Source organism: Halichoerus grypus, chromosome 10 (genome assembly GCF_964656455.1).
Source record: "Halichoerus grypus chromosome 10, mHalGry1.hap1.1, whole genome shotgun sequence".
Lineage (NCBI taxonomy): Eukaryota > Metazoa > Chordata > Mammalia > Carnivora > Phocidae > Halichoerus > Halichoerus grypus.
Window position 1 is genome coordinate 138,187,737 of NC_135721.1, and position 13,908 is coordinate 138,201,644.

Below are 13,908 nucleotides of genomic sequence, written 5' to 3' on the forward strand. Positions count from 1 at the left end.
GGAGTCTTGACCCCAATTTCACCATGGGGAGGAAAAGAGTTCGGCCCCACACTGTGCCCTAGTCCAGGAGGGGCACGGGGCTTTTTGGTCTCTGTTTAAGGATGGACAGCCCCTCTTGGCTCCGACTTCCTGAAAGGAGTCCAGTTCTATTCCTCACTCACCCCCACCCCTCCCAGTGTAGGGCCCCCAGCCTGGACCCTGCTCCCAGCTCCAGAGCCCCTGTGGCCACTTCCTACCTTGGCTTCCAGATGGGTCTCTTCTTCCTTCCCCATTCTCTCTCCTGCACACTCTAGTAACCTTCACAAGCCCAAGGTTCTGCTGAAGGAGAGAGGCCTAGAATGCTGGTTCACGGTGGGGAGCCAGGCAGGTGGGCATCAGAAGATCGCTCTCCAAAGCAGGGCCAAGGGGAATGCCAGCAGGCAGGTTATGCACTAAGCAGGGTAGATGGAGACTGCTAGGATCATAGTGGGATCCCAACACAGGCTCAGAGACTGCACCGGCACTGGAGAGACAGGATCAGTGGGGTACCAGACAACATCTCTGGCGGCTGTAGGAGGAGGTGTAGATAGCACCAGCAGGTGGGTGGGCCATGGGGGAGTCCACTACGCCACATTGCTCATCGTTGGGTCTCCCTGGGGCCCTGTCTGACCTAAGGATGGGAAAGGCAGGCTGGGCACAAGGCCCCGAGGAAGACGTGATGCCCTGCAGATGAATCTGGGTCCAGCACCTTGATATACTTGGGCCATGGGCAGCTCAGGCTAAGGCGAAACCTCATCTTTGTACTTGAAGGTACAAGGTGGGAGACATCCGCAGTCACACTCCCTAGCCCTCCACCCGGACTGCACATGTACACGTGGGTCTGTCTGTCCCCTGCACACAGCTCTGCATCTCCCTGAAGCTAATAGTGACCACCCACTGCTACCCTCGTCCCTCCCAAGGTCATTCCTGGGCTGTTCAGGCTCAGGCTGTACTGAGCATCCCCGCCCAGGTGGATTCGCTGTGTCAGATGTGGCCCATGGCTCCCAAAAGAGGCTGCGTGGATTCATCCAAGCTGGGGGCGGGGCCTAACGGCTGGTGGCCCTGAGTGCAGGTGACCACCTGGCTGGAGCAAACTCTCCCCTGGCGGCTGGACATAGCTCGCCCAACAACTGGCCTTTGGGGGGCTGCAAACGAGGACACCTGTCCACCCAATGAGTAATGAAAGCACCCATACCAGCATCCAGTCGCTCTCTGGTCACCTCAGCTAAACTCCAAGTTTATTCCTAATCAGGGGCCTCCTTCTGGAAACCCCGTCTTCTGTGGAGCTTTCCGTGGAGCTGCTTCATCCCCAAAAAACCTGCTCATGTTCTCCAGACATGTGCCCCCCCACCCGCAGAAGTAACCTTGACATGCCTGCTGTGAGTCACAGCATTTTACAGGTTCGAAACCTCCTCTTTTTAAATATTTAATTGGGTCGTTCATTCCATAAGTGTTCACTGAGTACCTGCTTGTGTGGGGCGCTGAGGGTATGCGGCAGTCTCTGCCCTGAGGAGCTGGCAAGGGGACTGGGGAATATTGACGCAGCCTGAGAAGTGGCTCAGCTTAGCCATTGAGCACCTGCTGTGTACAAGGAACCACGCACAGGAACAGAGAATGAGCCAGATGCTGCCCTGTGACCCAGAAGGGAGACAGATGGGGATGAACAGGTCACCTTGGATTAGAGCTGAGACAGCCAGGAGGGGCGCTGGTCTGGCCTCAGGAAGGCCTCCGGGGCCCCGTCCAGCACAGAGGCTCGGGGGGCAGCAGCTCGCCGGCTAGGACTTGGAGCCAGGACGCAAAGCAGCTGCATGCCCACTGGAAGGGCAGCTCCCCGTGGCCAGGCCGGGCTGGTATCCACTGCTGTGTGCAGTACGGGTAGACAGCCTGGCGCGGGGAGGTGCGTGATAACGGGTAGAGAGCAGACCAGTGAGGCGTCAGCAGCTCTGGGGGTCAGGAGCAGCTGAGCCTCCCAGAAGTTAGAGAGCTCACCGGGGCCCCACAGCGAACCCATGGCCAGCTGGAGGACTTTAACCATCGTCTGGCACCCAGCAGTCTGTCCTGTCCTCAGCGGGCACCCTCGGCTCCACCCCCTCTGCATGACTTCCCGGAGTGCCGGCCGCACCCCTCCCCATGCCAGTCTCTGCTGGTCAGCTCCTTCCCTGCTTTTCCAGGAGCTGAGCTTTTAGAATCTTAACTCCACTTTGCCAGTGGCATCTTCTGCTTCCTCGGTCCCCAAAGACGGTGCCAGGTGGTCACCCAGATGTCTCACCGGTGTGGGGGCAGGATACAGAGGCACCCTGCTGGCGGTCGATGCGACAGTGGGAGCTGGGGTGCTCTGCACTGTTGTCCCAGCTCAGGTGGCATTAACCTTGGCGATGAGATGAGGTGTGGCAAAGCACCCTGCACTGTTCGGTTGGGGGGGCTCACCTCACCTGGCAGCGGGGGGCAGCTCTCAGCCCAGGAGGGCCCCGCACAGCTGGCTCTGTGCAAGGTGAACGCCTGGGCTCACTCTCTGCCATCTCTCTCTGGGCCTGTCGTGACATTTATTATTTGCTGCTCAAGGTCACACTCCCTGGGGCAGGGGGTGTTCAGAGGGGGAACACAGGCCCTCATAGGCTCCCCAAGCCCATGCTTGTGACTGGGCGCCCCTCCATGTTCACACCCAGACCCCTGCTAGGGCAGTAGCGGTGACCTGGCAGAGGACAGTGGAGTGGACAGCTAAGAATCTGTCCTAGGGGAAGGGGAACAGGGAGACCCCCAAACCTCCAACACATCATCCCATGGGATGTCACTTTACAAGACACAAGTTCAAGGACAAAAGTATTAAGAACATCAAGATGGTGACCGCAGAGGTTGAAACGTCAAGCGCTGGCCCTTCTGAGTGCGGTCGAATGCCCTGAGGGCAGGCCTGGGTCACAGGGCCTCCAGGCACCATGAGGACTCTGCACCAGGGGTTCGCAGGGAGGGGGGACTACAGAAGCCAGTGGTCAGAAAGCTGGGGGTAGGGGCTGGACCAGGTGCCTGGGGAGGGTGGGCAGGTGAGGCAAAAATGAAGAACAGGGCACATCCTGCTTTTCTTTCGGGGAGACTCCCCTTGGTCCCTGTGGTTTGGAGGTGGCACCTCACCTGGCCCCGTCGGAGCCTCAGCCGGGACAGTGCCTGGGTCTGGAGATGCGAAGCTTCCCCTGGTGCTAAGCCGTGCACACGGGCTGCCGGTGGCCATGCTGGCCTGGAAGTAATTGGACACAGAGGGCAGGACCCAGAGTGGGAGAAGCAGGCCCGTCCAGACAAGCTGGAAGCAGTCCAGCTCTGTGCTTTTGGCCACAGGAACCAATACATTTCATTTCTGCTGAAGCTTTCAGTTTCTGTCACCTGCACCTGAGGGTCCCAACCACAGTGATGATGCATGGCTTGCAAACCCCGGGCCCAGACATCAGACTCACCAAGGAGGGTGTCTGCGGAGCCTGGGTGACCATCGCCAGCCGCTCGCTGCTCAGATAGCACCTCTTGGCTGGCTCCAGGGTCCCCATGACCTGCCCCACACAAGTCCTGCACCTTCAAATGCCTCCAGTCCCCACGACAACCAACTACAGGCACGTCCCTCCGCCTGTGACACTCTTCCCAATCTCTGACAGGCACACTCAGCCCCTGCTTCACCTCCTCTCCCAAGCCTGCCCTAGACTCTTGGGTGGTCTGTCCCTCCCTTCTGTGGCTCCCCTGAACATCACACTCACTCTGGGGGATCTTGGGGCTCAGCTGGGTCATCACTTGTCTGCAGGATCCGTGCTGACCTGCGTGTGAGGTGCCGGCCCCAAGCGATGCCTCTTCGTGAGTCTGAAAATCCAAAGTGAGGGAGAGATAGAAAGAAAAAGGTTTTGCGCCCCTATAATCCCTCAACCCTTGAGCCCTGCCTGCACGGCGTTGGGGAATTTGGGGCCTGTGTACTGGTGCAAGCTGTCAGCTCTGCTTTCCCTGGAGCCCCCCTACCCAAGATGGGTCGAGCTCCCTGATCCAGCCGTCCTCAAAGCTGAACCCAATTCCCCGGGTCCCTAGGCTGGAATCTGGGCCCAGATACGGGATCTTTCAAGGTTCCAGCTGATGCGCCGGTGGTTGCAGACAGCAGAGCTGGCCAGTGGACATCCCAGGCTTTCCGGGCAGTGGGACAACAAGGCGGCTGCTCATCACCCCTCCTTCCCCTTCAAGCTGTGCACCACGCCCTCGGTCCATCCCCCATCCTCCTGGCTCAGCTCTGAGGGGCACCTGGCTCAGGGAACGGGCAGGAAGAAGCCAGGCTCATCCGTACTGAACTGTTCTCACGGAGAGGCCAGTTGTCCTGCCCAGGCCTGGGCCCACACATGCCAGGAAATAATCTGATTCCATGAGCCTGAGGTGATTCGGGCTGGCCCACCGAGGCAGCCCTGAAGCTGTGGGTCCAGTGGGGTCCAGTGCGGTGCAGTGGGCCCACAGCTCGGTTGAGGTCCCGCGGGTTCATCCTCAGCAGGCGGGGAGAAGCCCCGAGCCCCACAGCTGGTGCTCGCCTTCCCCCGCGCCACCTGCTGGCCTCTGGCGGCTCTGCCCGCGGCTCCCTCCGGCCCCCTCACCCCGGAGCCCATGTGCCAGTCCGGCTGCCCCTGGGGTCCGCAGGCTCCAAGGCCCCCAGCACGGCTGCTGCGGCAATGAACCCTCAGGAACACCCCCCAGTATCAGTGACTTGCCCACTCCCTCCTTACGCTTCCTGCAGTGACCCCAGAAAGCACTTATACCCCAGGGTCTGCTCTGGAGAACTCAAGGTAAGACGCAGGGGTGAAGAAGGCAGGGTGACACAGAAGCCTCCTCAGAAAGATCCTTCCCCCCTCGTTCTCTTCCCTGGGCCCCTTCCTCCCGCAGGTCCTCGTGGCACCGTGGCCAGGCACCCTTCTGGGCTCTGAGGACCACGTCTGCTGCGGTTCTCGCCCTCCTGCCCTGGTCATCCGTGGCCGGCCTGGCTCAGTGAGATGGTGCAGATGGCCACGAGGCCGTGTGTGCTTTCTGCTGGCCGCAGCTGTGAGGGTAGAGTCCCCCATCACCATCAGCGAGGGGCCCAGCTACAGCACCGGGTCAGAGTGGGCTCTTAGATGGAGTGCGGGCCACCAGGCAGGAGCTGGGAAGGCTCTGATGTGGACAGCAGCGTGGACGTGGTGGCAGGGGTCCCAGCACCAGCGGCTCTGCCCCCACCCTCCCACACCTGTTCTGGCCCCCTCAGAAGCCCAAAGCCTCTATGGGCCTGTCCTATGCTTGCCTGGGGCTCTGTGGCCATAGGAGGGGAGCTCCTGTGACAGCCAGGCTTCCGGAACCCCCAGGGGAGAGCTCATGGAGCCCTATTCTCAGCCAGGAGAAGGGGTGCACAGAGAGGGGGTCCCCTGCCCCATCTCAGAGGAGTTTGTGGGATGCCTCCTGGCCTGGGCAGCAGGCCCGGCCCTGCTGAGCCTCCCGGGGACCCAAGTGCCAGGGACTCAGTTCCCCCTGCCCCTCCCTTGTGTGGACTGGCCTTCACCTGGCCTCAGAAGCCTCACTCCAGGGGAATGTGTCCAGTAGGTCGGCACGCCCGCCCAGGCATCCTGACCCCAATCATCTCCAAGGAAAGCCAGGCTTGGGTGGACAGCATGTCACACAGCTTACGTGCGAGAACATTCTCAGGTGGGTGTGGGCTTGGGGGAGGCGGGGACTGTGGGTGGTGATGCTGAGCTGGCCCCTCTCCTACTCTGACAGGCCAGCCCCTCACACTGGTGGGGAGAATTCGGGGACATTCCCGTCCATACCCGGCTGACTCTGAATCTCTCAGGCAGAGCGGGAGTCTTGTCTGGCTCCAGAGCAAACAGCGCGGATCCTGGGTCGTCTTCAGACCCCCATCGGTAAATGACTGGGGTGACCTGTCTCACCCCATCTCCCGTCTGGCATCCTTTCACCTGGGGAGATTTCGCAGTAAAGACACGGCACCCCTGAGGTCAAAGAGCTGAGCCATCGGAGACATTGACGGACATCCGTTCGTGTTTGAAAACTGACAAAGTTAACTGAGAAACGTGGGCAGGTAGTGGGTAAGCAGGGCACGTCTGGGAGTCAACCCTGGGGCAGTAATAGTGCTGATGTCTCGGAGGGAGAGGCCGACGGCCGTTTAGCTGCTTACTTTGAAACAACTGTAGAGTCACAGTGCCTTTCAAAGAAACGTGCAGGGGTCCAGCTCCCCCCACCCCCACCCCGTGGTGACACCTTGCGTAGCTTCAGGGCAAGGTCAGATCCAGAAACTGGCCCGGTAGTGCCACTGAATGGGTTCAGACAGTGACTTTTATTTTCTTTGTATTTTCAGTATTCTCAATATTTCCAGAATAAGCATGTGATTGCTATTTTTACCTTCGTGTTTCTCTTTAATTATATAAGCAACTCATGGATAATTATTTGTTTCAAGAATTTCAAACATGGGTGCAGATGAGCAAGGCAATGGACGCCTGGCCTCCTCCTCCTTCCTCAGGGGTCGACCCGTCTGCCCCTGCTCCATGCCCACCCTCAGATGCACAGGGATGTGGGTACCAAGTTTCCAGCCCGTCCAGCCCCCGGGTCCAGGCTTCTGCTCCCACGGACGGTTGTGCCCAGATGCACAGACCCACGCTTGCCGATCATCTGCCCCTCGGCTCAGGCAGCAAATCCCCCTTTCAGAGCCGCTTCCTTCCTTCCACTTTCTAATTAGCCAAACTGTGCAAGTTTGGGATTTCCAGAATCGAGGGAGACTGCTTCTACCTTGCCAGCCCCAAAGTGGTAGGGTCAGAGGGAACGGACCACAGAGGTGCCCCCAGGGGAAGCCGCCTCTGCTGCCAGGGGCACCTGGGAGACCCCCCACCGAACCCGTCCAGTCCCCAGGTCCAGAGCGTCCACAGCAAACCTGGGGGCTGCAGAGCTCCCCACTGAGGGAAAAGCAGACTGGAGACTTGGTACCCACCTCCCTGTCCATCTGAGGGTGGGACTGGAGCAGGGGAAGAGGGCTGACCTGAGGAAAGCTTCCAGAAGGACCCTGGGGCAGGTGCCCTCAGGGGTTTGCTGAAGCCAAAGGTGAGGATACCTCTGCATCCTGGGCAGTGGAGCATGGACGGGGCAAAGACCCGACATCTTGAGACCGACATGTTGAGAGGTCCCATCTGGGGTCCAGCCCCCACAGCCCCCGAGCTGTCCCTCTGTCCCTCTGTCCACCCTGGCCTGGGGAGGCAGGAGGGGGCGGAGAAGGGGGTGCAGCGCCCTGCTACTTGCTGCCTGGTTTTCCAACCACACCCTTTACTGGGATTTCCTGCAGGGAATCCGGCGGCTCTGGGCCTCTAATAGGAGAAGGTTTCAGGGACTCTCTGGGATCCTGGCAGCATCGGGGCTGAGTAGCTGGGGTAGCCAGGACAGTGACAGGTGTCCTCGAGGGCAAGGTGGGAGCCCCCATCCCCGGCACGGGAAGCACAGCTGTGGGCTGGTGTAGAGGAGCCCGGGCTCCCAGAGGCTGGCTTTGTGGTTCATGCAGCTCCATGTGGAAGGTGAGGAAGGGCTGCTGGGGCAGGCGCCTGGCCAGGGCGAACCGGAGTTAGACCCCAGACCCCTCCACCCCCTCCCACTTCTTCTCTGTGACCCTTGCTGTGGTATGCCCACCCTGCCCACAGCCCTGCCATGGTTTTGCTGCCAACCCCAGAGCAGGTTGGGCCTTCCTGCCCCTGCCCCCGACTGTCAGCCCTTCCTGCCCCCACTGTCGGCCCCCCTGCCCCCCACTGTCTGCCCCCTGCACCCCACTGTTGGCCCCCCGCCCCCACTCTCAGCCCCCCTGCCCCCCACTGTCTGCCCGCCCGCACCCCACTCTCAGCCCCCCTGCTCCCCACTGTCTGCCCCCTGCACCCCACTGTCGACCCCCTGCCCCCCACTGTTGGCCCCCCGCCCCCAGTCTCAGCCCCTCCTGCCCCCCACTGTCAGCCCTTCCTGTCCCCCCACTCTCAGCCCCTCCTGCCCCCCCATTGTCAGCAATGACCCTACAGAACCTGGTTCCTTGCTTTATTCTTCACAAACCTGTTTTTAAAGGGCTGCCGCACCGTGAGCAGACGGGTGCTGACACCGGATTAAGAGCTGCCAGGAAAAGCGTGTTAGGGATGAGAGAGGGTTTAGGGCCTGAGTGGGCAGAAGAGTCAGGTCTGCCCCAGGAAGCAGGGAGTAGGTTTGGGCTCCTAGGCAGGGGCCAGGGGGGCAGCAGGGCCATGGCCCCCACACCCCATCCAGCCTTCCTCTGCATCGTTTACATCAGAACATGCTCTGCCCACCTGGGAGCTCCAGCTTCCCTGGGTACAGCCCTCCTCCCATGTTCCCTAACTGTTGGGCTTGGGGGCACTGGGGCCCCGGGGCTTGAGCTGGTTGGTGGAGACCCTGTGGCCATGACCAGGTCTGAGGAAAGCCTGTCCCATGTGGCCGGTGGCTCTGATCTGGGTCTGGAGCAAGTGCAATTTTGAAACCTGGGACCCCTGGCCAGCAGTGGGGCACCCCATGTCTACCTAGGAAAGCGGAGGTACCCAGCCAGGCCCAGGGGGGTGGGCTGGTTCTGAGGCAGAGCAGGGGGCACCTGGGAGGGCAGTGTGCAGCTCTAGCCCTTGAGCCATGAAGATCGGGGACAGCCGGGTTTGTGTCCTTCCCGAGCTCTGGGGAAGGGGCTGGCCTAGCTCACCTCTGTCACCTCCTCAGCCTCAGTGTCCAGGTGGGACTAGGCTGGAGGGTGAAGCCACACGGTGCGGGCTGTTTTCCCGTTGGAATCATAGCCCCCAGGGCCGCAGTGACCCGACACCAGGGACCTCTGGGAAGGGGCCACAAGGGTCACAATTCCAGCTACTGTACCTGCTCCATCAGACTGGTCCTGCTGCTTGGGCGCCCAGACCAGGTGTCCCCGCTCTTCAGTGCTGCACACTGACCAGCTGAGACCCTCCTGGCCGGGCCAGGCGCAAGGACGTCTCATGCCCCCTCTGCTCCAGGGTTCAGAGCGGAATGTCCAGGGAAACTGCTCCAGGGCCCGGCCCGGCACTAGGTAAGCCTATCCCTGGGAGCTCGGCGGCATCCCTGAGAGGGGGATGCCCTCCCCTCGGGGGGGGGGCACTAACTGCATAGTTCAGAACCCCTGGAACCTTCCGCCTTCAGAGGCTGGCAATAGCACCTGGCCCGGGAACTCGGAGCTGACCCAGAGCATCGCCTCCCCCTTCTGCCTGCCTCCCCCCTACCCCAGGTCCTTTAGCCAGCAGTAGGCCTCTGCGGCCTCGGGAGGGATGTCCGTGCTCCAACCCCTCCCCCTCCGTCCCGAGAGTCACCGCCCACCTCTGTGGAGTGGAGCGAGGCCCCCACCACCGCGGCCCCCGCCTGGGAGCCCCGTGACACACCCCTGCTGCTGAGAGCGCGTGATGCTGACTGCCACGCTGGCCCCTTCTAGAAAGCAGTGGGGCCCCCGGCCGCTCCCCGCACTGGGGCATCCAGGGCAGGACTGTGCCGCCCTCACTGCCCAGCTGCTGGACGCAAAGGCCCCTGCTGTCCGCAGGCGGGGCCCAGGGCTCAGGAGCCCTGAGGCAGGCTGGCTGGGCACATTCCGGGACTGGCTTCCGTGGGCCCCGTCACTGCTGCAGGACTGGTCAGGGCTGGTGCTTGCTCCATGGAGCCCGAGGGCAGGGCCAGGTGCTGGTGCCGCGGCCCAGAGCTAAGCCGCTGGGCGGCTGACAACAGTCCCACGCAGGGGCGCTGTGGGCCCCTCTCTCTGTGTGGCCACACCTTGGGCCAGGGCACCTGCTGCGCCGTGTCCTGGGGAGGCCAGGACCACATGGATGGGCAGATCCTGGGCCAGCTGCGCCCCCTTGCAGAGCAGGAGGAGGAGGAGGAGGAGGAGGGGGCCAGGGCTGCCCCATCCGCAAGGCCGGCCTTCCCCGGGATGGGCTCTGAGGAGCTGCGGCTGGCCTCCTTCTATGACTGGCCACTGACCGCCGTGGTGCGGCCTGAGCTGCTGGCTGCCGCAGGCTTCTTCCACACCGGTGAGTTCTGGGGGCCTGGGTGCCATTCGGGACCCTGCTGGCCTGGAGCCCCTCCCCCAGGGCAGGGCGGGTCTGGGCCTGACACAGAGGGGGACAGGGGTCCTGCGGCCTTTCCACACCTGTCCCTCCCCCTCGGAGTCTCTCCTCGGGTGCTTCAGACAGTGGCGAGTGCACAGGGGCAGTTGGGATGGGAGGTGTATGGGGCGTCCGCGGGGCCCCTGGGGTCCAGGGACAGGCCTGTACCAGCCCCGACCTGCCTGCCTTCCTGTGAATGAATGTCTGCATCAGTCCCAAGGCACCGCTATCCCCACTTCACCTTTGAGAAAGTGGGGTCCATGTGAAATCCAAGGAGAATACAGGGCAGGGGGGGCAGAGAGCAGTGGGAGCCCCCAGGGTTCCTGAGTGACCCCAGATAACCCTTGCCACATAAGGAAAGGCCACCTGGGGGCCCCCACAGCCTTGGGGGGCACACCTGGCCAAGTGGGTGGGTGCTGAGAGTCCGGGTGTGGGCAAGGCCAGCATCCGTGCTCCACCCAGGCCAGCAAGACAAAGTGAGGTGCTTCTTCTGCTATGGGGGTCTGCAGAGCTGGGAGCAAGGGGATGACCCCTGGACAGAGCATGCCAAGTGGTTCCCCAGGTAAGGACCCTGCAGGCCTCTCCTGGGGCTGGGCACGGGGGGGGGGGGTGTCAAATCCTGGGGATGGGGGCCTCCGGGGATAGCATTTTTGCTGTTTCTTCCCTGATGCTCCACAGAGGCTGTCTCCAAAACAGTCTTCCCAGCAATTGCCTGACACTCTGCCCCAGCTGCCCTCCGCAGGGCACTGGGGGGCACTAGGCTGGCTGGAGGGGTCCTCCAGCAGCCCAAGCCCGCTGCCACGAGACCTCCCAACCTGCTTTCTCCAGGTGCGAATTCCTGCTCCAGACAAAGGGATGGGACTTTGTCTGCAGTGTCCAGGAGGCTTGTTGCCACCTGCCCGGCTCCTGGGTGAGTCCTGCCTCTCCTTAGGGCTCGGGTGGGGCGGGCCCCTCCCCCCCCCCACCCCCACTCCTCCCTCTACTCAGGGCACAGATGTTCTCTGGCTCCTTTCAGGACCGATCGGAAGAACCAGAAGACGGGGCCCCTGCCACCCCCTCAGGTGAGCCGTGGCGCGTGCCCCGAGCTCTGCTCCCTGGGCACCTGCAGCCTGCACTGTGGCGGAGGTGTTCAGTGCAGGGACAGTGAGGCTACTTGGCCAGGTGTGAGGGTGCCACCTGGGCGTGTGTGGGGGGCAGGGGGCTGCATGCAGGTGCCCTGTGTGTCTGGTGCTCGGGGAGGGAAGGCAGTCCCCGCTACCACTGAGCCGCCCACTGTGGGCATCGCCAGTCCCACGGCCGACAACGGGAGCGTGAAGAGAGGCAGCTGTGCAGCCCGTGCCCCTCGCCCCGGAGGGGGCTGCGGTCGGGAGCGCACGGGGGGCGGGGGGCGCTGTCTACACCTGCAGGCTGTAGGGAACGCGGGGCCAGGGTCCGAGGGCTCCAGGGTTCAGACCCTGGCTCTTCTAAGTCCGTAGCAAGTGACCTCTGCTCTCTGAGCCCCATCGCCCTGAGCTCTGACAGGGATGGTGCCAGCCTCGCCTGGGACCGAGCCGGTCTGTGTGATGCTCTGGGAGCAGCGCCCGGCGCCTGGCGGGGTTCTATCTGTAGTGGCCTGGCGATGAGCTCTCACTGTCTTTCCGTGTGGTGGCGCCTCTGAACAAGGGGGAACAGCCCCCCCGGAACGTCAACAAGGTGGCTGTGATGGCCACAGAGGCCCGTGGGGGCTGGCCACAGTGGCAAGCCGCTGCCCCGTCCTGTGACCCTGAGCCCCCCCAGCCCTCCCTGCCCTCGGCCCAGTGCCCCTCACCCTGCCGGCAGGTGCCGGGGGCAGCCAGGACTGGTCCGCGTGGAGCCGGTGCCCAGCGGTGTGGGCCGTGCTGCGCGTGGGCTTCGGGCCGAGCCGCACGCAGCAGCTGCCGCAGCACAGGCACCGGTGGGCGGCGCCCGCGGGCATCTCCGCGTCCCAGCTGGCGGCCGACCTGTTCCAGGAAGAGGAGGGGGGCCGGGTGACGGCGGCCAGAGGTGCGTCCCCGCCCTGGCCTCTCCCTGCTCGTCCCTTCTGGGCACAGCCCTCCTCGCAGCCCCACGGCACCGGGCACAAGCCCCTCGGCCACCGCGCGGGGTCTGCAGGGGCACGTCATGGTGGCGTGGGCCCTGGGGGTTGCGGCATGCCGTGGAGGGGCAGGAGGGGGCTGTGGGGCCGGGTGGGCTCCTGCCAGAGCCAGGCCTGGCCTGTGGCCCCTCCGCGTGGGGTTTCACTTCCCCTGGGGCCTCTAGTCCATTCCTCACCACCTACAGCTCCTGTCCACGTGGGTCCTGAGCTGCCCACGCCCAGAAGAGAGGTCCAGTCAGAAGGTGCCAGGGAGCCAGGTGAGGGTGGGACCCACGGGGGGCAGGGCCAGCTCCCCCGCATCCTGAGGGAGGGGTCCCCCCCATTAGCCCAGGACAGAAGGTGGAGGTCTGGGGGTGGACACTGTGTCCTTGGAGGAAGCGGGTGGAGCCCCGGCCCAGAGGGCGCTGCTGGGTTCTCGAACCCCCAGGAGCCCGGGATACAGAAGAGCAGCTGCTGTGCCTGTGGGAGGAGCGGACCTGCAAGGTGTGCCTGGACCGCGCCGTGGGCACTGTCTTTGTGCCCTGCGGCCACCTGGTCTGTGCCGAGTGCGCACCAGCCCTGCAGCTGTGCCCCATCTGCAGGGCCCCCATCCGCAGCCGCGTGCGCACCTTCCTGCCCTAGGCCAGGTGAGTGGCCACGGAGCTACCCACAGGCGGAGCCCAGCCTGGCCTGACGTGGGCACGTCCCACGCGGGCCTCAGAGATGTCAGGACGGGCCTGGACAGGGACCCCCAGCACACCTTGTCTCCCGCGATCTCAACACGGGGGCTGGCTGGCGTGGGCGGCGGCAGGAGGGAGCACCTCTACTTCCAGCTCCCTGGCCCCGGCAGATGTTGCTGATCAACCCATTACCTTCCCTCGACGCTCACACCCGTGCTCTGGGTCCTTCTCAATGCAGCACCCCGGCTGGCCACCACCTGCTGGGGCACTTTAACCATACCAGCTGGGCCCAACTCTGCCTTGACTTCCCCAGGGATCGGGGGGATAAAGCCCCTGTCCAGCCGGGTGTGTGGGCTACAGCCAGGCCCAGGGGAGGATGGCTCTGGAGATGGGGCTGTCATGAGGCAGGGCCTGGGCAGAGACCTTAACCTGGCGGCCAAGGCCAGGCGGGAAGGCGCGACCGGTGAGGGAGGGGAGCGTGAACCTTGGATTTTTATGGCTGGCAGGAAGCATGGCCTCCTCCTGGGCTCGGGTGGGGCGAGTGGTAGTAGTCAAAGGATTCTGTGTCCCCCCATCCCGTCTCTCCAAGCGTCTTCCAGGGGGGTCAAGTGGCCGGGGAGGGAGCTTCCTGCAGGCTGGAGTCTCTGGTCCATGGACAAGCCAACCAGGAGTAGCCCACTCATCCCTCCTTCTCTCCCAGGTGCTTCAAGAGCTGGCGGGCACCCTGCCCATCTCCGCCTGTCCCTCGGGCCACACGGCAGGCCTGCTGAGGACAGCTGAGCTGGCATCCACAACGGGCTGTCCCAAGTCCCCAGACGCAGCCCAGGGTGGAAGGGAGCTGCAGACGTCGTGGCAAAGGGAGTGGGTGTAAAGGTGGTTTTACTGATGCTTGGATGCTTTTGGAGATTCACAATAAAGTGGGTTTTCCCTGGATGGTGCTCAGCAGCCTCTGTTCCAGAAGGTCCCCCGCCCCCGCCCACTCACCAGCAGGGCA

At 63.3% G+C, this 13,908-nt stretch overlaps 1 protein-coding gene across 1 annotated transcript; it reads left to right on the forward strand.

Moving 5' to 3' along the window:
* Positions 1–9,501: 9,501 nt before the first annotated feature.
* Positions 9,502–13,867, forward strand: BIRC7 (baculoviral IAP repeat containing 7). Its single transcript, XM_036084848.2, has 7 exons — positions 9,502–10,067; positions 10,605–10,704; positions 10,971–11,052; positions 11,158–11,203; positions 12,441–12,512; positions 12,683–12,881; positions 13,615–13,867. The coding sequence occupies exons 1-6, from the start codon at positions 9,695–9,697 to the stop codon at positions 12,874–12,876; spliced, it is 867 nt and encodes a 288-aa protein (XP_035940741.2). The 5' UTR covers positions 9,502–9,694; the 3' UTR covers positions 12,877–12,881; positions 13,615–13,867.
* The last annotated feature ends 41 nt before the right edge of the window (positions 13,868–13,908 follow it).